Here is a 26,222-nt window from a genome sequence, read left to right as displayed (position 1 = left end):
AGTGCGATTTTGCAACTCCAGCGATTTTCTCGGGAGAGTTGAAACTCACCGATGTATGAAGCTGAGAATTCATGCAAAATCGCCAGAGTTCTGCTTCTGTCAAAATCGCTATTTGCAAAATCGCCAGAGATCAAACTCCCGACTGTTTTCCACTGCAGCTATACAGCTCTCAAATGTATGAAGCTGCGAGTTAGCAAACTCAGGAGAGTTTGCATCAAAACATGCCAGATACAACACGCTGCTTGATAGCAGCGTGTTGTAGAAACACATCACTGTTACACTGCCCTGGCAGTGTTAAAACTGTAGAGAATAGATAAAAGTTGAAAAAAAAAAAAAAAAAAAAAAGCGTGAGGTCCCCCCGCTATTCATGCTTAACCCTAGTGCTGCCTGACTAGTGCTGGTCCCGTGAAAATCGTGGAAAAAATTTGCATGGGGTCCCCCCGATTTTCACTTTACCAGAACTAGGCAAACCAGCCAGGGTTGGCGGCACTATAGCAGTGGGACACACGGCAGGGGTCCCCCTGCCATAATGACTAACCAACCCTAGACTGTTCAGCGCTGGGCTGGATTCCCTAGGGAGTGGGGTCCGCTGTATTTACTGTATTACAGCTTACGCAAGTAGCATTGCGCATGCGCAATGAGCTACGTTACTTGCGTAAGCTCTATGTACAGTATTAGGTGATTCCCCCACTAGCGTGGGAAAATCACATAATCATGCAGAAAAAAATTCCCAAAACACAAGCTCATGCAATTGTGGCTGGAAAAATGTGGACTTCAAAAATGATAATGTGACACCAGTTTATAGGTGAGTATTCAGAAAATATAAAATAATATATTTGCTAACCGGTTAAAACAAATACTTGCCAAGATAGGTGTAGCAAAATGCAAACAAGATAACCATACAGAAAACAATATTTATTATTTTTACGTTTCAAAAACACAATATATGCCTCAACTTTCATGTGCCATTAGAATTAATGTAATATACAGGATCTTGTGATATTACACGTGAAAACTAAATTATATGCATATTTAATACATACAAAATAAACATCAGATTTTTACAAAAAATTATATTTGTTTAACAAGCCTACATTTCATTCAAGCTTAACATACATCTCCATCTCTTTTTCAGCAGCTGTGATAAATTTCATAAAGGTTTGTTGCTCTGCTACTGATGCAGGTCTTACAGAAACACACTTGAATATGTTTCTCTTCTTGTCATAGTTTCCCATTGTTCTAAGAACTCGACCTCTGATTAGTCTTGGCAAGTCCCGGTCCTAAGCAACAACACATTCATGCATATAATCATAATACAAAGGTTTATGGTATGCACACACAACATATATGATTTTTAAGAGAATTGTAAATGTTTACAAAACAGTATGGCCAACCTCTACTTATAGCTGTACTACCACCTAGAGAGTGATCATAGCATTATTGTTCCAACCCCTCCCTGGAGCCCCTGGTGCTGCTACGTGCATTCGGTTTTCCGTGGTCTACATGGTTAGTCTCACCCCATCGGCTGAAAACCAGTGCTGGTTAACATTTTAGAGGGGGTTTGAGCAGGGGGACCAATAAGAAGCCATAATCAAGGACATTGCAGCTTCTCGTTGGTCCTACAGCTTACATCTCCATTCTGCAGCAATTTCTAAGTGAACAAAAATGTTCACTTTAGGTTCATAGTGCAGCTTTAACATGACTGATTATTTTAAACATGCTCAAGAAACATTTATTTTTAACATTTATGTTTAATAGTGACTTACGTGCCTAGTAAGTTTATCTATACTTCCTCAATTTGTCAAAGAGCATTTATTTATTATCTTTTATTTTTATAGTGACAATCATCTTACACAGAGCTGTACAGAGACTATGTAATTATTCACACCTGACCTTGTCTCACTGGAGCTTACACTCTAAACTCCTTACCCCCCCCCCCCCCACACACACACACACTCACTGTAATCCATTCTGTAATAAGCTAAATAACTTCCCAGGATGTGTTTGGACTGTGGAAGGGAACCAGATGTCCTGATAGCAGGCTTATGTATATTTATTTTGCAACACAGGCTAGCTAGTTTGCCCCCCCCTGGCAGCTTTGTGTGTTGAAGACATCAGCAACCTTCAGGTTTTAGAATCACATAAAAATTATTGGTACAAGTATATGTGTAGACACTGGATTAATATTTCCTTACTCATTTCCATTTTAAAAGGGTATTTCAACTATAGTGGCAAAGTTTCTGGCAAGATTTAATCATTCCATTTATGGGCATTTTAGTCCGGTATGACTATTTGACAGCTAAAATGTGGGTACCAAACCTTAGAGCTTTATGGCATGTAATCCAGAAAACGTGCCTTATCTGTTTACAAAACAAGATCAGAGGGAATCTGATAAATACTGCAGAAAGAATTATATTATTGAATGTATCTTTTTACACAATTATATATTTTTGTATCATTTTGGTAACATTGTAACAGGAAGTATGAGCATAACGATATGTGGTAAGGCTACGTGTTAGGACTGTTTTTATTTTGTATCAAGCCTCCAGTACCTTTGCTTTACCAGAGATACTGCTGTTATGACTTTGAACATTTTCACCTCACCAGCAGGAGTTAATCTCATTCTTCTATTTGACCACCTTCACCTGCTTCCCCGAATATTTATTCCCGCTCCCCCTATATATACTGTATATCTATCGGTCACCTATTCTGGACTCCTTTGCTATGAATGCAAATACCCAGTTAATCATAACACCATGTCTAGATGATGGATTAAATTTAAGAATGATGGACGAATAATTGTCAATGTCCAAATGCTGATTGAGATACACTGTAGGGACAGACATCTACAAGTGGTTGAAAAACATGGTTTGATGATATTCTCTTGATACACCTAAAGTTGGATGGCGTTCTCAGTGTCTAATGGGGTGTGGCAGGAGCCGTAGTTACAAAACACTGTGCCAGGGCGCAACAATTCCTACATCTACTTATTTGTTTTCACACTTATTACTAATTGCTGTAGCATTTAGTTTTGTTTCCTGGAAAATCAAATTCTCCCTTTGAAAATAATGGCAATTTGCAATTACAAACGCTGTGTTTGAATGCTTCTGAGGTTATATTGAGTAAGCTGTATTCACACATTGTCAGTAAATTTGCTGTGTAACTGAAACAATGCATTGAGTGGTATATCAATTCAGATGTAGCTTGTGAATTACCATAACGACAAGGCAGGGTATAATACCAATGTTTGCAGATCTCAAAACTTGTAGCTGTTGTAAAAGTCACCCATCTGAACTGAGCCTTAAATCTGTATGTCTGTACTACCCAAAAATACCCTAAAGCAGCGGTTCCCAAAGTATGCGCTGCGGCTCCCTGGGGTGCCACGGCGCTGTCACAGAGGTGCCGCGATCGCCCTAGCAATAAACAGAAGAGAGAAAAAAAAACAACAACTTACCAATCATCCAGCGCCGGATCTTCCTGCTCACTGACTGCCGGGCGTGACGTCATCACGTCCGTCAGTCTCAGTGAGGAGCAGCAGCAGAGAGGATGTCAGGAAAGAAGGCAAGTAAAGGAGAGTGAAGGGGGGCACAGAGAGACACGCTGAAGGGGGACACAGAGAGACACGCTGAAGGGACAGAGACACGCTGAAGGGGGACAGAGAGAGACATGCTGAAGGGGGACAGAGACACGCTGAAGGGGGACAGAGAGAGAGGCGCTGAAGGGGGTCAGAGAGAGAGGCGCTGAAGGGGGTCAGAGAGAGAGGCGCTGAAGGGGGTCAGAGAGAGAGACGCTGAAGGGGGTCAGAGAGAGAGACGCTGAAGGGGGTCAGAGAGAGACGCTGAAGGGGGTCAGAGAGAGGCGCTGAAGGGGGTCAGAGAGAGACGCTGAAGGGGGTCAGAGAGACGCTGAAGGGGGACACAGAGAGACACGCTGAAGGGGGACAGAGAGAGACATGCTGAAGGGGGACAGAGACACGCTGAAGGGGGACAGAGAGAGAGGCGCTGAAGGGGGACAGAGAGAGAGGCGCTGAAGGGGGTCAGAGAGAGAGGCGCTGAAGGGGGTCAGAGAGAGAGGCGCTGAAGGGGGTCAGAGAGAGAGACGCTGAAGGGGGTCAGAGAGAGACGCTGAAGGGGGTCAGAGAGAGACGCTGAAGGGGGTCAGAGAGAGACGCTGAAGGGGGTCAGAGAGAGACACGCTGAAGGGCGACCGAGAGAGACGCTGAAGGGGGACAGAGAGAGACGCTCAAGGGGGACAGAGAGACACGCTGAAGGGGGACAGAGAGACACGCTGAAGGGGGACAGAGAGACACGCTGAAAGGGGACAGAGAGACACGCTGAAAGGGGACAGAGAGACACGCTGAAAGGGGACAGAGAGACACGCTGAAGGGGGACAGAGAGACACGCTGAAGGGGGACAGAGAGACACGCTGAAGGGGGACAGAGAGAGACACTGAAGGGGGACAGAGAGAGACACTGAAGGGGGACAGAGAGACACGCTGAAGGGGGACAGAGAGACACGCTGAAGGGGGACAGAGAGAGACGCTGAAGGGGGACAGGGAAACACGCTGAAGGGGCACAGAGAGAGAGACGCTGAAGGCGGACAGAGAGAGAGACACTGAAGGGGGACAGAGAGAGAGACGCTGAAGGGGGACAGAGAGAGAGACGCTGAAGGGGGACAGAGAGAGAGACGCTGAAGGGGGACAGAGAGAGACGCTGAAGGGGGACAGAGAGAGACACGCTGAAGGGGGACAGAGAGACACGCTGAAGGGGGACAGAGAGAGAGACGCTGAAATGGGGTCAGAGAGAGAGAGACGCTGAAGGGAGTCAGAGAGAGACGCTGAAGGGACAGAGAGAGACGCTGAAGGGACAGAGAGAGAGACGCTGAAGGGACAGAGAGAGAGACGCTGAAGGGGGACAGAGAGAGAGACGCTGAAGGGGGACAGAGAGAGAGACGCTGAAGGGGGACAGAGAGAGACGCTGAAGGGGGACAGAGAGAGACACGCTGAAGGGGGACAGAGAGAGACACGCTGAAGGGGGACAGAGAGAGACACGCTGAAGGGGGACAGAGAGAGAGACGCTGAAGGGGGACAGAGAGAGAGACGCTGAAGGGGGACAGAGAGAGAGACGCTGAAAGGGGGTCAGAGAGAGAGAGACGCTGAAGGGGGTCAGAGAGAGACGCTGAAGGGGGTCAGAGAGAGACGCTGAAGGGGGTCAGAGAGAGACGCTGAAGGGGGTCAGAGAGAGACGCTGAAGGGGGTCAGAGAGAGACGCTGAAGGGGGACAGGGAAACACGCTGAAGGGGGACAGGGAAACACGCTGAAGGGGGACAGGGAAACACGCTGAAGGGGGACAGGGAAACACGCTGAAGGGGGACAGGGAGACACGCTGAAGGGGGACAGAGGGAGACACGCTGAAGGGGGACAGAGGGAGACACGCTGAAGGGGGACAGAGGGAGACACGCTGAAGGGGGACAGAGGGAGACACGCTCAAGGGGGACAGAGAGACACGCTGAAGGGGGACAGAGACACGCTGAAGGGGGACAGAGAGACACGCTGAAGGGGGACAGAGAGACACGCTGAAAGGGGACAGAGAGACACGCTGAAAGGGGACAGAGAGACACGCTGAAGGGGGACAGAGAGACACGCTGAAGGGGGACAGAGAGACACGCTGAAGGGGGACAGAGAGACACGCTGAAGGGGGACAGAGAGAGACACGCTGAAGGGGGACAGAGAGAGACACGCTGAAGGGGGACAGAGAGAGACACGCTGAAGGGGGACAGAGAGAGACACGCTGAAGGGGGACAGAGAGAGACACGCTGAAGGGGGACAGAGAGAGACACGTTGAAGGGGGACAGAGAGAAAGACGCTGAAGGGGGTCAGAGAGAGAGACGCTGAAGGGGGTCAGAGAGAGACGCTGAAGGGGGTCAGAGAGAGACGCTGAAGGGGGTCAGAGAGAGACGCTGAAGGGGGTCAGAGAGAGACGCTGAAGGGGGTCAGAGAGAGACGCTGAAGGGGGTCAGAGAGAGACGCTGAAGGGGGACAGGGAAACACGCTGAAGGGGGACAGGGAAACACGCTGAAGGGGGACAGAGGGAGACACGCTGAAGGGGGACAGAGGGAGACACGCTCAAGGGGGACAGAGAGACACGCTGAAGGGGGACAGAGACACGCTGAAGGGGGACAGAGAGACACGCTGAAAGGGGACAGAGAGACACGCTGAAAGGGGACAGAGAGACACGCTGAAGGGGGACAGAGAGACACGCTGAAGGGGGACAGAGAGACACGCTGAAGGGGGACAGAGAGACACGCTGAAGGGGGACAGAGAGACACGCTGAAGGGGGACAGAGAGACACGCTGAAGGGGGACAGAGAGACACGCTGAAGGGGGACAGAGAGAGACACTGAAGGGGGACAGAGAGAGACACTGAAGGGGGACAGAGAGAGACACTGAAGGGGGACAGAGAGACACGCTGAAGGGGGACAGAGAGACACGCTGAAGGGGGACAGAGAGACACGCTGAAGGGGGAGAGAGAGAGACGCTGAAGGGATAGAGAGAGAGACGCTGAAGGGGGACAGGGAAACACGCTGAAGGGGCACAGAGAGAGAGACGCTGAAGGCGGACAGAGAGAGAGACGCTGAAGGGGGACAGAGAGAGAGACGCTGAAGGGGGACAGAGAGAGAGAGACGCTGAAGGGGGACAGAGAGAGAGAGACGCTGAAGGGGGACAGAGAGAGAGACGCTGAAGGGGGACAGAGAGAGAGACGCTGAAGGGGGACAGAGAGAGAGACGCTGAAGGGGGACAGAGAGAGACACGCTGAAGGGGGACAGAGAGAGACACGCTGAAGGGGGACAGAGAGAGACACGCTGAAGGGGGACAGAGAGACACGCTGAAGGGGGACAGAGAGAGAGACGCTGAAAGGGGGTCAGAGAGAGAGAGACGCTGAAGGGAGTCAGAGAGAGACGCTGAAGGGACAGAGAGAGACGCTGAAGGGACAGAGAGAGACGCTGAAGGGACAGAGAGAGAGACGCTGAAGGGACAGAGAGAGAGACGCTGAAGGGGGACAGAGAGAGAGACGCTGAAGGGGGACAGAGAGAGAGACGCTGAAGGGGGACAGAGAGAGACACGCTGAAGGGGGACAGAGAGAGAGACGCTGAAGGGGGACAGAGAGAGAGACGCTGAAGGGGGACAGAGAGAGAGACGCTGAAGGGGGACAGAGAGAGACACGCTGAAGGGGGACAGAGAGAGAAACGCTGAAGGGGGACAGAGAGAGACACGCTGAAGGGGGACAGAGAGAGACACGTTGAAGGAGGACAGAGAGAAAGACGCTGAAGGGGGTCAGAGAGAGAGACGCTGAAGGGGGTCAGAGAGAGACGCTGAAGGGGGTCAGAGAGAGACGCTGAAGGGGGTCAGAGAGAGACGCTGAAGGGGGTCAGAGAGAGACGCTGAAGGGGGTCAGAGAGAGACGCTGAAGGGGGTCAGAGAGAGACGCTGAAGGGGGTCAGAGAGAGACGCTGAAGGGGGAGAGGGAAACACGCTGAAGGGGGACAGGGAAACACGCTGAAGGGGGACAGGGAAACACGCTGAAGGGGGACAGGGAGACACGCTGAAGGGGGACAGAGGGAGACACGCTGAAGGGGGACAGAGGGAGACACGCTGAAGGGGGACAGAGGGAGACACGCTGAAGGGGGACAGAGGGAGACACGCTGAAGGGGGACAGAGGGAGACACGCTCAAGGGGGACAGAGAGACACGCTGAAGGGGGACAGAGACACGCTGAAGGGGGACAGAGAGACACGCTGAAGGGGGACAGAGAGACACGCTGAAAGGGGACAGAGAGACACGCTGAAAGGGGACAGAGAGACACGCTGAAGGGGGACAGAGAGACACGCTGAAGGGGGACAGAGAGACACGCTGAAGGGGGACAGAGAGACACGCTGAAGGGGGACAGAGAGACACGCTGAAGGGGGACAGAGAGAGATACTGAAGGGGACAGAGAGAGACACTGAAGGGGGACAGAGAGAGACACTGAAGGGGGACAGAGAGACAAGCTGAAGGGGGACAGAGAGACACGCTGAAGGGGGAGAGAGAGAGACGCTGAAGGGATAGAGAGAGAGACGCTGAAGGGGGACAGGGAAACACGCTGAAGGGGCACAGAGAGAGAGACGCTGAAGGCGGACAGAGAGAGAGACGCTGAAGGGGGACAGAGAGAGAGACGCTGAAGGGGGACAGAGAGAGAGACGCTGAAGGGGGACAGAGAGAGAGAGACGCTGAAGGGGGACAGAGAGAGACGCTGAAGGGGGGCAGAGAGAGACGCTGAAGGGGGGCAGAGAGAGACACGCTGAAGGGGGACAGAGAGAGACGCTGAAAGGGGGTCAGAGAGAGAGAGACGCTGAAGGGAGTCAGAGAGAGACGCTGAAGGGACAGAGAGAGACGCTGAAGGGACAGAGAGAGAGACGCTGAAGGGGGACAGAGAGACACGCTGAAGGGATAGAGAGAGAGACGCTGAAGGGGGACAGGGAAACACGCTGAAGGGGCACAGAGAGAGAGACGCTGAAGGCGGACAGAGAGAGAGACGCTGAAGGGGGACAGAGAGAGAGACGCTGAAGGGGGACAGAGACACGCTGAAGGGGGACAGAGAGACACGCTGAAGGGGGACAGAGAGACACGCTGAAAGGGGACAGAGAGACACGCTGAAAGGGGACAGAGAGACACGCTGAAAGGGGACAGAGAGACACGCTGAAAGGGGACAGAGAGACACGCTGAAGGGGGACAGAGAGACACGCTGAAGGGGGACAGAGAGACACGCTGAAGGGGGACAGAGAGACACGCTGAAGGGGGACAGAGAGACACGCTGAAGGGGGACAGAGAGAGACACTGAAGGGGGACAGAGAGAGACACTGAAGGGGGACAGAGAGACACGCTGAAGGGGGACAGAGAGACACGCTGAAGGGATAGAGAGAGAGACGCTGAAGGGGGACAGGGAAACACGCTGAAGGCGGACAGAGAGAGAGACGCTGAAGGCGGACAGAGAGAGAGACGCTGAAGGCGGACAGAGAGAGAGACGCTGAAGGGGGACAGAGAGAGAGACGCTGAAGGGGGACAGAGAGAGAGACGCTGAAGGGGGGCAGAGAGAGACGCTGAAGGGGGGCAGAGAGAGACACGCTGAAGGGGGACAGAGAGAGACACGCTGAAGGGGGACAGAGAGAGACGCTGAAAGGGGGTCAGAGAGAGAGAGACGCTGAAGGGAGTCAGAGAGAGACGCTGAAGGGACAGAGAGAGACGCTGAAGGGACAGAGAGAGAGACGCTGAAGGGGGACAGAGAGACACGCTGAAGGGGGACAGAGAGACACGCTGAAGGGGGACAGAGAGACACGCTGAAGGGATAGAGAGAGAGACGCTGAAGGGGGACAGGGAAACACGCTGAAGGGGCACAGAGAGAGAGACGCTGAAGGCGGACAGAGAGAGAGACGCTGAAGGGGGACAGAGAGAGAGACGCTGAAGGGGGACAGAAAGAGACGCTGAAGGGGGGCAGAGAGAGACGCTGAAGGGGGACAGAGAGAGACACGCTGAAGGGGGACAGAGAGAGACGCTGAAAGGGGGTCAGAGAGAGAGAGACGCTGAAGGGAGTCAGAGAGAGACGCTGAAGGGACAGAGAGAGACGCTGAAGGGACAGAGAGAGAGACGCTGAAGGGACAGAGAGAGAGAAGCTGAAGGGACAGAGAGAGAGACGCTGAAGGGGGGCAGAGAGAGAGACGCTGAAGGGGGACAGAGAGAGAGACGCTGAAGGGGGACAGAGAGAGAGACGCTGAAGGGGGACAGAGAGAGACACGCTGAAGGGGGACAGAGAGAGACACGCTGAAGGGGGACAGAGAGAGACACGCTGAAGGGGGACAGAGAGAGACACGCTGAAGGGGGTCAGAGAGAGACGCTGAAGGGGTTCAGAGAAACACGCTGAAGGGGGACAGGGAAACACGCTGAAGGGGGACAGGGAAACACGCTGAAGGGGGACAGGGAGACACGCTGAAGGGGGACAGGGAGACACGCTGAAGGGGGACAGGGAGACACGCTGAAGGGGGACAGGGAGACACGCTGAAGGGGGACAGAGGGAGACACGCTGAAGGGGGACAGAGGGAGACACGCTGAAGGGGGACAGAGGGAGACACGCTGAAGGGGGACAGAGGGAGACACGCTGAAGGGTGACAGAGGGAGACACGCTGAAGGGGGACAGAGGGAGACACGCTGAAGGGGGACAGAGGGAGACACGCTGAAGGGGGACAGAGGGAGACACGCTGAAGGTGGACAGAGAGACGCTGAAGGGGGTCTGAGAGACACGCTGAAGGGGGACCGAGAGAGACGCTGAAGGGATAGAGAGAGAGACGCTGAAGGGGGACAGAGAGACACGCTGAAGGGGGACAGAGAGAGACACTGAAGGGATAGAGAGACGCTGAAGGGGGACAGAGAGAGAGACGCTGAAGGGGGACAGAGAGAGAGACGCTGAAGGCGGACAGAGAGAGAGACGCTGAAGGGGGTCAGAGAGAGACACGCTGAAGGGGGTCAGAGAAACACGCTGAAGGGGGACAGGGAAACACGCTGAAGGGGGACAGGGAAACACGCTGAAGGGGGACAGGGAAACACGCTGAAGGGGGACAGGGAAACACGCTGAAGGGGGACAGGGAAACACGCTGAAGGGGGACAGGGAGACACACGCTGAAGGGGGACAGGGAGACACACGCTGAAGGGGGACAGGGAGACACACGCTGAAGGGGGACAGGGAGACACACGCTGAAGGGGGACAGAGGGAGACACGCTGAAGGGGGACAGAGGGAGACACGCTGAAGGGGGACAGAGGGAGACACGCTGAAGGGGGACAGAGGGAGACACGCTGAAGGTGGACAGAGGGAGACACGCTGAAGGTGGACAGAGGGAGACACGCTGAAGGTGGACAGAGAGACGCTGAAGGGGGTCTGAGAGACACGCTGAAGGGGGACCGAGAGAGAAGCTGAAGGGGGACCGAGAGAGACGCTGAAGGGGGACAGAGAGACACGCTGAAGGGGGACAGAGAGACACGCTGAAGGGGGACAGAGAGACACGCTGAAGGGGGACAGAGAGACACGCTGAAGGGGGACAGAGAGACACGCTGAAGGGGGACAGAGAGACACGCTGAAGGGGGACAGAGAGAGACACTGAAGGGGGATAGAGAGACACGCTGAAGGGGGACAGAGAGACACGCTGAAGGGATAGAGAGACGCTGAAGGGGGACAGAGAGAGAGACGCTGAAGGCGGACAGAGAGAGAGACGCTGAAGTCGGACAGAGAGAGAGACGCTGAAGGGGGACAGAGAGAGAGACGCTGAAGGGGGTCAGAGAGAGACGCTGAAGGGGGGCAGAGAGAGACGCTGAAGGGGGACAGAGAGAGACACGCTGAAGGGGGACAGAGAGAGACACGCTGAAGGGGGACAGAGAGAGACACGCTGAAGGGGGACAGAGAGAGACACGCTGAAGGGGGACAGAGAGAGAGACGCTGAAGGGGGACAGAGAGAGAGACGCTGAAGGGGGACAGAGAGAGAGACGCTGAAGGGGGACAGAGAGAGAGACGCTGAAGGGGGTCAGAGAGAGAAGCTGAAGGGGTAGAGAGAGACGCTGAAGGGGGGCAGAGAGAGAGACACTGAAGGGGGGCAGAAAAAGAAGCTGAAGGGGGGCAGAGAGACACGCTGAAGGGGGGCAGAGAGAGACGCTGAAGGGGGGCAGAGAGAGAGACACGCTGAAGGGGGACAGAGAGAGAGACACGCTGAAGGGGGACAGAGAGAGACACGCTGAAGGGGGACAGAGAGAGACACGTTGAAGGGGCACAGAGAGAAAGATGCTGAAGGGACAGAGAGAAAGACGCTGAAGGGACAGAGAGAGACGCTGAAGGGGGGCAGAGAGAGACACGCTGAAGGGGGACAGAGAGAGACACGCTGAAGGGGGACAGAGAGAGACACGCTGAAGGGGGACAGAGAGACACACGCTGAAGGGGGACAGAGAGAGACACGCTGAAGGGGGACAGAGAGAGACACGCTGAAGGGGGACAGAGAGAGACACGCTGAAGGGGGACAGAGAGACACGCTGAAGGGGGACAGAGAGAGACATGATTAAGGAGTGGGACAGAGAGACACGATGAAGGAGGGGGACAGAGAGAGACACTGAAGGAGGGGGACAGAGAGAGACACTGAAGGAGGGGGACAGAGAGATGGCAAAGAAGGGGACACAGAGTGTGAGATGGCGAAGAGGGGGACAGAGTAATATGGTGAAGGGGAGCAGTGATAAGATGAAGGGGCACAATGTGATGGCAAAGGGGCCTAAATACAGCTTACGTAATTTTTACCCAACTACTTAAAAATGGGACTACCCGGTAATTATTTTGGCTTAGGGGTGCCTTGGAAAGATTATGGTGACCCTAAGGGTGCCTCGAACTGAGAAAGTTTGGGAACCACTGCCCTAAAGTAAATTGGTGAGATTTAACGAGAACCTGTTAGCTTGTTTAGCATTAGGATTTTATCTATACATTGCGTATTGCCATGTGCACTATGCATGTATACAGAAAATGGTGTTTCGCCATGGTCTGGGGTGCCCTTGAGAGTGCATGTAATACAGTTCAGCTTGCAAGTAAGGCTGAGGACTAAACCATGCTCTCTTGGGTTGGCTTCCTCCATACAGCTCCTCTGCCTGTAGGGGAACTGTGACATATGAGAAAGATAGTCCAAGAGAGCACAGTGCAACATGTATTACAACTTATAAGCCAATTCAAGCTACTTTTTTTCACACATGCATAGTGCACAAGGCACAATAAAATGTACAAATAAAAAGTAATGCCTGTTATTCCAATGTATCATAAATACATTTCTATAAGACTTGCAATTTATGCACACAAAACATAAAAATACAAACTCATATTTTTCTCAGGTAAATAAAAAATCCCTTGAATTACTCAGACAAACCATATGCATATACAAAAGTATTTCAGTTTACAATGTCACTTTTTCTGTTAAACACTTAATTTTGCTTTTAGCATTGTAGTGATTGCTTCTTAAAGAATGCGTAGCTTTTAGCATAATAATCATAGTATTGCATACACCTAGGGTTTCTTATCCATGTATTCAGCCAACTGTGTGTTCAGTGCAGGGTCACCAAGCAATATCATTTAAGATTCCAAAATTTGTAGTCTTTACCAATGCTTTCATTTAATTTTTAAACATCAAACATATATTCCCAAATAATATTTGATACGCAAAAAAGATATGTACTACAATATGATAACTCATGTCAGAGGTTCTAGTGGACAAAATGACCTACTTAAAATAAAGTGTTGCTATTACTTACAATTTCAAAAAATATGCATGGGACGATGTTCTTGCCATCTCTTATAAGGAATAACTTTGATCCATGATCACCTGATGTTACGGCAGAGTCAAGAGTGGCTATCAGAAACGAGTACATTTCTAGTTAAGCATCACCCATAAAAATTTTCTCATATTTACAGCTATACTGCTCTGTGGCAAACATGCATTGACTTCTGTACCACTTATAGTAATAAATTTTATATAAGTAACACTATAACAAATGCAGGCAACACAAGCTAGGGTGACTAGCTAATTGAAATAGTTTATAATGAACAGTCTAACTCAACACAGTACAAAACTCTTTCTGTTTTTATGTCATTGCACCTGAACTTGCGAGAACTGAGAGCACCCACAATTTCATGTTATGCAGGCAAAAAACACTGGCAAATTTACGCACCTTGTACACCTGCAAAAGTTAGAATACAATTTTGTACTGTATTCATCTCCAATATTGGCAAAATTCTAACCATGTGTGTAAAAAAAATGGTGTTCAGCTCAAACCATTGTAAAGCAGCTCCTAGTTATTTATTTTAATTGCCATAAATGTAACAATATTGGCCAGTTCGGTTAAAACCCCCTTTAAATTATTAATGTTTAATTTAGTGTAACATTTTAAAGGTATAATTTCAAGTAATTTTCTAAAAAATTGTCAGATCATACATACCTAATAGTTCAAATAATAATGGAGTTCTGTCTGTGTACTGACTCCAGTATTTCATCCTTTCAATTGATACTGGTATGATTCTTAAAGAATTGCTCTTTTCTTTGAAAGTCATTTGATAAAGTGGTATGGCCTTAAATTAACAGGAGATAATGTCATATAATACATTTTTTTTTGCATACTGAAAAATGTTTATACAACAAAAAGTAAACTGTATTTTAGTAAAGGAGGTGGATGTTGGAATGTGGAGCCATCTTTAAAATTTAATTTGTGCTTACATTAATTAAAAGGCAGCTAAGCCTAACATATTTGTACTTCCAATATAAGACACATCTTGTAACATTTGCATACAGTCATGTGAATAAGAAAGTACACCCTTATCATCTGTATTTTTACATGAGGGGGAGATTCAATTCTAAAAAAAATCAGTGCGAGGTGTCTTTGAAACGGCTGAAAGACATCTTGCGCTGATTTTTTTCTCCACAGAAATATCCCTCATTTTTGCTTGCACCCCAAAAATGTCGAGGGGAAAATTGAGCGGACATTTTTACGGTATAAACGGTAAAAATGCACAGCCGCAATGTTCCTCAGAACACCAACTGAATTTCCCCGAGGGCTTAATTACGGTAATAAGCATCAAGTCCTCACCAACTCATTGGTGTGCCAGATGCTACTAATCAAGTGCACTTTGGTTATCAGGAAGATCTGCCACTTTTTAATAAAGCAAAACCTTTCACTATTCAGTTTGAGGCATTTAGGTTTGTGTCAAGTTTAAAAGACACAATTGTTGCTGCTCATCAGTCTGGAGGGGATGCGAAGACTATTTTTAAACAATTTGAAGTCCATTTGTCACAAGACGCAGGGACTGAAGGACACTTGCTGATATTTGCGCTGCTAAGCTAGGAGGCGCGGAGTCTAAACACGTCCCCTGTCTTCGCCAGGGACCCCCACAAGGGAGTTTACTACAAGTGACGTGCAGGTCGTGGCCCTCCAAATTAGCTATCAGCGGAGTGGATGGTGAACAGATGTGGTCGTGCAGGCAGAGGTCAAACCATTCTGGCAAATGCGGTATCAAAGGGAAAGGCAAATCGGAGTCAGCAAACCAAAGGTCAGATACAGTGGGAGCAATCAGGCCAAAGGCAGATAAGAAGCAGAACCAGAGGAAGCCGGGTCGGTACACAGGAGGTCAGTCAGACAGCAGGGAAACAGGCGGGAACGCTGGAGCATAGGAAGACCTAGATACTCTGGCATCTACCTAGTGTTAGGGGCAGGTTTAAATAGTGAAGCCTGTTCCCTGATTGGTAGCAGTGGAACCAGCAGCCCAAACAGCTGACCACCGACAGGAAGTGCAGAGAAGCGTCCCGTTGTTTGGAAATGGAGACACGAGCGAACACACATGCGCACGGCAATGAAAGACCCTGGAGGAAGAGGACGGCGTACCGCTGCCTAGCAACAGGACGAGCTGTCGGCAAAGGAAGGCGTCTGTCCCGGGCACCGATGAGTGCGGGGATGGCGCCTGACACTATCAGTTAAAACAATTATTTACAAATGTAGATCACTGAAGACAGTTGCCAATCTTTATTGTAGGAGGGGGGTCCTAGCATATTCACCCAAAACTCAGACTATCTGATGCTCCGAGAAATCACAAGAAAGCCAGAAGCCACATCTAAGGATCTACAGGTCTGTCATCAGGGTAAATGTTAAAGTTCATGACTCTACCAACAGAAAAATACTGAACAAATATGGCTTCCATGGAAGGGTGACCAGAAGAAAGTCCCTTCGCTCCACACTGAAAATAACATTATGGCTTAGGTTTGCAAAGTTGTGTCTGAACAAAAGACAAGCCTTCTGGAACAAATACCCTCTGTACAGACAAGACTAAAATGAATTTTCTAGATCTTAATGCACAATGTCATGCTTGCTTAAAACCAAACACAGTATATTACAAGAACCTCATACTTACCGTCAACCACAGTGGGAAAGGGTGATGATTTTGGGTGGTTTTGCAGCCACAGAACTTGGATGACTTTTTATACCAGAATATTCTAGATGAAAATGTGAGGACATTTGTTCAGCAACTGAAGCTTGACCAAAATTATATCACACAACTGGACAATGATTGGCACACTAGCTAATCTACAACTAAATGACTGAAATAGAAAAGAAATCCAGGATAGCAAAGGAGTTCAGAATACATGAAGGATATAATCACTTCTATTGAAGTACAAACACTTGGTTGCAGAAAATGATGGGAGTCTTGAATAATAAAAACGCAATAATAGGAAATAAAACAAAACATAGTCCAGGTCTAACAGGATATAAACAAAATCTTACAATGCAGTAGAATACTTAGGCATAGGCAAATGCTGCGAAACAAGAGGTCAGAGGAATTCTAGGAAAACTGTGAGTTCGGAGGGATGGTGGAAGGTAGAGCCAAAGCTACACGGAAACAAACAATGGTGAGCAGAAATTTCATGGCACAGGATAAGAACCCCAATAATCAGGAAGACAACAATAAATAAGCAGCAAGGTGTATGGTGAGCGGCAGGAATAAATAGTCAGTGAAACAGTTGCAGGTGATCCAACAGGGGAAGGAGATTAACTCCTGCAGGTGTGGTGAAAATATCCAAAGTCATATCCAAAACACCGGCACCTCTGGTACTGGTAACAGAGGTACTGCAGGGTTGAAAATAAGACAGAGTCCTAAACATAGCCCCTATTTAAGAAGTGGATTTCGGACACTCAAAAATGTGTAAACAAATTCAGGCTCTTCTCTTCTTTTTAGAAGACAAAGATAGACTGATCGTAGCCATATGCATTTATGATTTACAGACAAGCATACGAACTGATGCACAGGCTGGATTCTAAATGGAAACAGAACTGTGATGTCATTTTACTATGGATAGAGTGTATTTCTGACAAACTTCATTAACGAACTCCATGGTATTATAGATAATGGAGTCAACAGAATTAAGAAAAGAGAAGGCCAAATACGTTGGCTCCCTTTGGAAACACATAATAATAGAACCACCCTGGTGAAACTGATCTGAATAAAATGTAGGAAATTCCTCAAACTGCTTCATACATTGTTGCATGATTGCAAAAAACCGTTTAAGGTCTCTCTCAAAGATGATTAACTGGTCCTTGCAGGATTTATCAACAGTTGCTCGTGGCACCGCAGTCAGAGCAGACATTGGTGTCACCTCAGACACAGATGCCAAGGAAACAGGATACTCAGGCCCAGAGGCCAGGGTCCATAGCCCCAGACTGGGCAGCAGTCTCTGGACACTCAAGCTGAGCAGCAGATAACAGGTGTATTGGTGATCCTAGAACAGAAGTTACCATCTGAACAGCTGAATAGTTCCCAACTGGGACAGCAGAATAGGAGTCGACGATTGGGACAGCAGAATAGAAAAGATTGAACTTGGATGTAGCAGATAACGCTTAGACTGGACTCAAAACTCGGGAGGCCTGGACCGGGCAGCGCTATAAGGCATCTCTAAGACCTCATGTGAAGAGAAAAAAACCAAATTCAAAGGACACAAAGCAACCACTGGACCTTTGACACAGGTGGCTTGGCTCTGGAAACAGGCTGGTAGCTCAGGGTAGGCATCAAGGACTAGAGGTTCAGAACTGGTTACTAAGGCAGAATGAAGAGCTTGAAACACCTTAGTTACTGGATTTAGAATGGTTTTAGAAAGATTAGCAGGAAGAACCAACAGCTTAGGCACCATCACTGGGAATAAATCATGTTGTAACACAGAAACGGGAGGTGATGTGCAAATAAATCCAGGATCATAAGGACGAGCTGAAGACTGTTCTCTATGATGTTGTGGTCTGCAGAGTGGACAGTCTTGTAAGAAATGTTCATTACTGGCACAATAGAGGCATAATTTGCCAATCCTTCTGCACCATTGCTCTTCCTTGGTCAGATGGGGACATTGACCTCCTGCGAGCCTGAATTTTGCTACACAGTAGCTCTTGGGTTAACTGAAATTTTGTAGTAGTATTATTGAGAAGTGATGCCTGCACTGAATATGTAGCAGAGAGAGTTGACAGAAGCAAATGAAAGGCATTTGAGCAAGAACTGGGAGAAACAGTATTTGAGAGTCTCTTGATCAGGATCTGGAAATAATGCAGTAACCTAAGCCACCTGAGAGTGTAGCAGAATTATATCAGCTTATATCAGCCTGTAGTAAAGGGAGTTCTATTCTTTACAGTGCAGATATGTTTGCAGAGCAAGCAGTGGATTGAGTAGGTAGCTTGAGTTAGAAAAATACATTTTTATGCAGGAAATTTGCAAGTAGGCTCCAATGCTGTCTTTTTGGGCTGGTTAATCTATTATGATTACTGGGCATTTGCAAGGATAGCAAAGAAATTCACAATAGATGAAGGATATAATCACTTATATTGAAGTACAAACACTTGGTTGAAAATGATGGAGTCTTGAATAACAAAAACACAATCTAGGAATAACAGAAAATAAACAGGACACAGTCCAGGTGTAACAGGATATAAACACAATCTTACAATGCAGTAGACTACTTAGGCATAGGCAAATACTGTATTCCAAGATGCTGGAGGAATCCTTTGTAAACTGTGAGTTTTGGAAAGATGTTGGAAGGTAGAGCCAAAGCTACACGGGAGCAAACATTGGTGAGCAAAAAGTCCAAGGCATGGGAAAAGAACCCCAGTGATAAGGAAAACAACAATCAATAACCAAAAAGGTGTATGGTGAGGGGCAGGAATACATAGTCAGGAAGGAGAATAACTCCTGCAGGTGTGGTGAAAATATCCAAAGTCGTAACACCAGCACCTCTGGTAACATAGAGGTACTGCAGGGCTGAATATAGGACAGAGTCCTAACAAAAGGTTTTGGCAAGGCCAAGTCAGACCTCAAACCCATTGAGATGGTGGTGTCTGTGGCAGGACCCTTAAGAGTTGTGCACAAACTAATGCCTTCAAGCATCAATAAATTAACGCAGTGCTGTAAGAAGGAACAGGGCACATTTCCTTAAACATGATGTTATACACTTATAAGCACATACAGAAAACAATTACGTTAAGCTATTGCTGCTAAAGGTGTTCCTGCAATCTACTGAACCACATGGTTTCTTCATGATTTTTTGTTGAATAAATAACGTCAAAATTAAAATATGTGTTGACACAAGAGATTAGATTGGTCAAATTTGCAAGACTACTGTTAATTAGAGTTAAAGAGGGTGTACTTTCTTTTTCACAATTATGAGCAATGCAATAAAAAGCTTGACACGTACAAGAGCACAACTCTCAACTGTCCCAATTTAGGTGTAATAGTCCTGATTTGAGGACTCTACCTTGCTTTCTCATGAAAGTTTTGTTTCATAGGGTGGAGAATTGGGAGTTATGTCCGTTTTACCAATGCTCTGCAAAGCAGAGGTAAGCGGGTGCCGAGTGTGCCTGCCAATGGTGCATGCAGCATGCAAGGGGTGTTTTTCGGAGAGGGGGAAGGAGAGGCTGGGGCCAGTACAATGCATCAGACGCATTGGATATTCCACATGGACCACACACCAGCATGCCAACGTGAAGCATGTGTATTTGACCTGAATCCCCAATTTACTAATTTGGGAAGTATGCAAAAGTTTAATGAATACAAGCTCAAGATTAATTTAAGCAGTGAGATTAAACTGAGCAGTGATTCAGAAGAAACACTGAAAAGTATAAATGAATGAACGGTGTGGTCCTAAAGTGCAAATTACAATTTAGTCTTTCAAGCCTGCACATTTTCAGGTGCATCCACAAAGCTAGGTGCAGTTTCGTATTCCAGGGGCAATTGCAAAGACCTGAAATGCACTAGGCAGAAAGGTAGGCATATTTGTGCACATAAAGAAACATTGTGGGTCTGTACTATGTGTGGTTCATAAATCTGCCTTATTGTATTATGCTATGCAAATATACTGTTCTCTGTGGTCACCATTTCAGATTAGGAGAGGCTAGGTTAGTGTGATTAAAATAAATCTTTCCCCAATCAATTATTCCACTTAAAGCCCAGATATAATATCCTCTTGAAATATTTACAAATGTCTTTATGATAAGCTTCCTGATGTAAGTTTAGAGGGCCTTGGATACTTAGTTATGGATATATCGCCATCAAAGTTGTCGTAAAACACCATGAAAATCTCAAAAATCCAGTCACTCCCACCCTTGTTTGCATACTTGACATGTCATCTGTTCTGCCTCCAAATTTTCCTCCCCTTTTACAGTTTAATCCTAAAATGGTTAGTTTAACGACTGAAGCAAGGAGAAAGTGACATTCTGTTGTAAATTTGCATAAGAAGCAACATAGACCTGTGAATCTTCTTTATTAATAATAATACTAATAATAATGACTAAAAGTGTATATATTACTGTCAAAACTCATTTGTGAGTATTCAAACTGTCACTAAAGCACTAAGGATTCTTTACTCCGTCAATAGGGCCCATATCTGGCCTCTAAGCACTGCCTTGCCGTTGCTCAAACTTTTCACTTTTGCAAGTGTCTGATGCATTAAAAGATGATCAATACAGAGCAGGCAGCAGGCCAGAGCACGGGTCAAAAATCAGTGCATGGTAGTAAGCCAAATAAGAGATATGAAGCCAGAGAAGGTTGTCAGCCAAATTCAGTGTCAAACACAAAATCAGAGAAGGACCAGGGTAGCATGGTTTGCTCAATAACTGTGGCAAAGAAGGCAGTGCTTGGAGATCAGAACAAGGCCCTCTGGAAGTAGCTACAATGTTTAGCCTTTTCTCACATTAACCAGATGATTACATGGAGGTTTAATACCTTCAAGTCAATATTATAAACAATTAAGAAACAAAAAAAAAATGGTAAACAACTGATGTTATTTCAGGGTAATGTGCCATGGCTATGTTGAGAACATTTTGCAACTATCTTATAGACTGAAAGGAGAAATTTCCAAAAAATATTGATACAATGAGTATTACAATGACTTACTTCTCATGTATATAAGTATATCTCGTGTATAATAAGCACACATTAAATTTACCCCCAAAATCAAATAAGATAGGTGCAACCAATGAAGAAAGCCTTAGATGTCAATACGCAATCAGAAGTGGCTAGCTAGTGCTAGCAATCGTTGTCATCAGTGTGTATTTGCAACAGTCCTCAGGGAACCTCAGTGATACAGCTAATAGCAGTCATACCTGAGTCTCCATACAGGTTTGTCTCAAGTCACAATTACAAAAACATGCCCTTATACTGTCCTCGGATTACATTTTCTCTCCCCCTGTTCCACCTCTCCAAACATAAGGAGGTACAAATGTCAGATCTGTACACAGAAGTAGGCCTACGCATTTGTAAGCATGTGTACTACAAATTTGGGTGTATCTTGCTAAACAAAAGGACATACTATTATTATTATGTTTATACTTAATTTTGCTTGGTATCATCTAACATTAACACATATATTGGTAAACTATAAACCTCTATTATTGCTGAATAAGAAAAGTCTTTACCTGTACCATTTCTTCCTCAGGCATATCAGCAAATGCATTATCTTTATTCAATATAGCATTACTTTTAAAGGAATATGAAGCCATGTGATCTCTTTTTCCAGATGGTGAGGCACAAGAATAATGTGACCACGTATTAGAGGGCATAGATGTGTGTTTTGAAAGCTGTATTTGAGGATGAACTTGAGGAACATATTTTTCATTAATGGCCGGTCCTTTTAAATTTTCCCACATTTGCATTGGTCCATAATATCTTTTAGGGCCAGAGCTTAAATCCTTACTGTGGGTGTAAAAAACATTTTCACCTTCAGGCCAAATGTTAGTTTTCTTATCTGTGGACCTGTAACATTAAAGTGAATTTACTTTGATATCTGGCACCAGCATTGTGGAATCTTAATTATTTAAAAGTGTATATCTACCTTTTGTAATGTTATTATAGTAAGTCACATACCTGTTCCTTTCGTTTTCTAGCTATAGCTTGACATCTGTATCAACTACCTGACTGAAGATGGCTTCTCGTGGTTGTTAGGAGAAAACCCTACCCCACACTGCACCCCTCAGCACCATTCATCTGTTGTAAATCTGGTGATATTAGCTGAATAATGCTAAGGGGATGGCTGAGGTCAAGACCAAGATTTGCAACAAATTTTCCAGTCAACATAAGTGAGCCATTCATGCAATCAATAGTCAAAGCATTCTAAAGAGCAAGGACGATGATTTGTTATTTTTGATTAATAAAAAAAAAAACATTAGGACATAGCAAGTTTAGATTCAATACAATTTGTGTACCCCTTAATCTACATATATATAATTACAGCAAAACTGATGTGTGTAAATGCTTCCATGCATTATTTTTAAAACAGCAGTTAAAGGATTTCTCCTTTATTTGCATAGGCAATTTATTGTATCGAACCCTTGCTTTTGTAAAATCAGTACAATGCCTTTTGTGAAGTTTTTTGTTTTTTTTTTAAGTCTTCAGGCCTTGGTGAGGACATAATGGCAATATAAGCAAATCCCAGATCTTCTGCAGTTGAAAAATGCTTATTTCCTAAGGCTGGGTAGACACTATATAAAATTTCTCCCGATGCGATATCTTTAATGATTTTCCAACAATTACAAAAAACTCCCGATCAGCATGCGGATTCATGTGTACACACTAAACACATTTTACACGATTTACCTTTAGATCTGTGCTCTACATCTGTCATAACCATCAGTTGAAAAGATTGTGACTCTGCACACTCCATAGAGGTCTATGGACACTGCCAATCCCGAATCGTATAAACACTGCAGAATTGGAACAACATCGCTCCATCGTTGAATGAGATTTTTAGTCCAGTTTAAAAATCAAATGAAACGATACGATATGCTTTTAAACTATAATCGTTCATCGTTGCAGCATTCACACTACTGCAATATCGGGCCAAACAGTCATTTATCACTTGCTTGGCCCGATAATTGTCTGAAAACACTGTAATGTGTCAGACCCCTGCCCATTATTATATGAAAAGACTAAAAAATACACAACGTTACAATAGATACAAATTTATTTATTCAATGTAGTCTAAATGGGAGGTGTGTGGTCCAAACAAAAACCCACCCACTCGTTACCAATGGCTCCCCCCTGCCCAAATAATCAAAGCTGGAGTTCCTTAATTCCATTCACAGCCAAACATTCACAAGCGGTAGTGCAGGAAAGTGACGTCTTTTGCACATACACTCCTCTTTGAGGCACCATACCTGCGCTGACCATGTTCATGGTCTGTTATAGTGGAAACCAACCCAGGCTGTTTAGCACTGGGGCTGACTTGAGGATTTGTGGAGGGGTCATGCTGCAGGTTTTTTATTTATTAGATGTTATTACATAGTACAGCATCTGCGGTCTGAGTGTTCGTAAGTTGCAGTTCTCTGCTATACCACTGTGTGTTTTTTCTGCAAGAGACTGACAGCGCTGCTTAGACTACAGAGGCTGCTAATTCAGTCATTTAAGCCAATACATAAACATAGTAAAACTTACATTTGAGTTATTTTTACAATAAATTGTACTTTTTAAAAATATAAAGGATATTTCATAATTATTTTTGTGAAAAATTCATTAAAAATGTAACATTTTACTTACAAGTTAGTTACGTTGGGCCTATACTGTTTAGCCATGGGATGAGGTACCGGATGTGAAACTTGTAGGCTGCATATATAAACACAGTGAAATATAATTTGTCATTAAAAGAGATGCTAAAAATGTAAGTGATCTGCAATCCTACCCACTTCAAGAACATACCCAGTTCTGATGGTTTTGTCAGGAATTATTTTTCTAATCTCTTAACTATTTAAGCATATTTTACATTGACATTTGTCAATGAAAAAAAAAATTGTATGAATAATTCTTCAAAGTAACTTGCACATACTTAAATCAATTTCAACAAACAGTGAAATATGTCCATCTATCTCTCTTGAACATGCCCAAGATGTGTACTTTACTCAAATTTTTTTGCAGCATGGTGGTACAGTGCAGCTTCTCAGCACTTGGATAATCATCATATACCATAAAGGCTAAAGGACACTACTCAAAATTTTCTTACTCAAGCCACTACATTAATTCATGCAACCGAAAATCTCCCACATTGACTATTGCAGTCCACTGACATGCTGCCATCCAGCATTTCACCCTTGTCTATATTAAATACAGTGTTCTTTCCTCACAAAACATTCTTCTACTGCTGCTCCGCTCAGCCTATAACTTAAAGAATAAAATACTTCTACTAGCATACATAGCCATTAACAAAACTGCACCATTGTACATATCTTTGCTTGTCTCAAAATATCTCAAATTGAAACCTCTGCTCTGCAGCTATTCTACCTGATTACCACCCATCTACACAGTTAAAGCAAAACATAAATGTATTCTTCTTTCTACACTCAAACAACCTAATGACCCCAAAATCCAACATTCCCTATAGATTGTAAGATCATAAGAAGAGAAGTCTTATCTCTAAATAAAGTATAGAATGTGAAACTGATGCAGTGACAAAACTATAAAATTCGAATTGTCATTAAGGGGTGAACAATCTATGGTCATTAACTGGTTAAACATTTGAATAATTTGCATTATAATAATGCATCACAAAGTCTAGTTTAGATAATTTTCTTACCTACTGTCCAATTTCTTTCCAGCATTATTCATCTGAGAAATACTATTTCCACAAACAGAATCTGGATGAAAATATAATAATCAATACAACCCAATGCACAGGGTATGCAAGGTCTTACCAACAAGGGCCACTGTACTTCTTGTATTTGTCAATGTGCATTGTTGATAACTTTGTTTTTAGTGTACCGTATTTACAAACCACAATTTTATGAACAATGTATTGTTTTAAATTTATACATTATCAATTTGGTTAAAACATGCAATGCTGGATTTGATTATTTGCCATTATTTGCATTGTAATCTCTACTGTGAGAAATGTAACAAACGTTATTTGTAAATAAAATTACTAGTAATGTTTATAACATATGAAAGAATGGAAATTACTTCCACAAATAGTATTACCTACAGTCATCTATTTGTAAATTAACAGTTAATTCAAATAAAAAAATATCAACATACACTACAATACTCAAGTTTGTACACAAGTCAGTGGTCGAAGTGGTAATTTAGTGCTGTTATGGAAACTGGAAATTAATTACTTTAGGAGTTTTCAGTGTGAAATTAATTTTAGATATGTTTTAACACTATGGGGCATACTCAATTAGCTCCAGAGAACGCGGTTATGCGACGGCTGCACATTACATAAAGTAATACGGTACTGCAACAACATGGATTTTCCTTCACAACCGTATTGGGGGGGGGGGGAATCAGCGTTTTTGCCGTACTGTGGATTAACTTCGCGGAACGTTCTGGAGTGCAACCGCGACCTATTTGAATATAGCCCTATATTGTAAAATAAAAAATGCTTAAATATAGAACAAAAATAATATTTATGGAATCCCATTAACTGCAATTGTAATCTCATAAAGGGAATACTTATATTTTAATGTGGTTATGTCTCCTAGATGTCTGACACCAATACGTCTCTGATGGGAGTAAATTGCTCAATAGAGTCACATTCACATAAAAGAGAAAAAAATGTGAAATAGTGTAATACTGTAGAGAATCAAATAATCTGCACAGAAAAGAGGATTTTTATAGTTACGATAAATCTGTTTCTCTGATTCCATCTGGGGGACACTGCTACCATGGGTTGTATGTGGGGAGCGTGGAGTTGGAACTTAATTGGTGCTTAATCAAGCTTAAATTGTTAAATGTATCAAGCTGACAGACCCCTCCCCTTTGCAACCCGTAGTAGCACCTCAGTTTAGTTATAAAGTCCCAAGAAAGGGAAGTCAAAGAAACTGAGAACACACATCAGATGGAATCAGAGAAACGGATTTATGGCAAGTATAAAAATCCTCTTTTCTCATTCACCCAATCTGGGGGACACTGCTACCATGTTGACGTTCCAAAGCAGCCCCCTAAGGAAAGGACCGCTCTGACAGGCCTTACTATAGAGCACTACAGACAGAATTAGTGTTCGAGGACGCATAGACATTAAAATGATAACATTTTGTAAATGTATGGACCGAGGACCAGGTGGCTGCCATACAAAGCTGGTCCGCTGAGACACCATTTCTCGCCGCCCAAGAATCCCCCACTGAGCC

General features: G+C 45.6%; 1 protein-coding gene across 4 annotated transcripts in view; it reads right to left on the bottom strand.

The window, feature by feature from the left end:
* Positions 1-729: 729 nt before the first annotated feature.
* SPATA22 (spermatogenesis associated 22) overlaps positions 730-26,222 on the bottom strand; it is a 34,134-nt gene continuing 8,641 nt past the window's right edge. The window contains exons 3-8 of one of the 4 annotated variants that reach the window (XM_075196960.1): positions 24,674-24,734; positions 23,644-23,709; positions 21,528-21,864; positions 14,037-14,166; positions 13,353-13,450; positions 730-1,280 (exon numbers count right to left, since the gene is read on the bottom strand). In XM_075196960.1, coding sequence (XP_075053061.1) covers positions 1,098-1,280; positions 13,353-13,450; positions 14,037-14,166; positions 21,528-21,864; positions 23,644-23,709; positions 24,674-24,734 — 875 coding nt within the window. In that variant the 3' untranslated portion in view covers positions 730-1,097. The remainder of the gene's footprint in view (positions 1,281-13,352; positions 13,451-14,036; positions 14,167-21,527; positions 21,865-23,643; positions 23,710-24,673; positions 24,735-26,222) is intronic. The other 3 variants (XM_075196962.1, XM_075196963.1, XM_075196964.1) reach the window with 3 other exon arrangements.

This window comes from Mixophyes fleayi, chromosome 2 (genome assembly GCF_038048845.1).
Source record: "Mixophyes fleayi isolate aMixFle1 chromosome 2, aMixFle1.hap1, whole genome shotgun sequence".
Taxonomy (NCBI): Eukaryota; Metazoa; Chordata; class Amphibia; order Anura; family Limnodynastidae; genus Mixophyes; species Mixophyes fleayi.
Note: the sequence above shows the minus strand (reverse complement) of the source record. Positions and strands in the feature narration are given on the sequence as shown.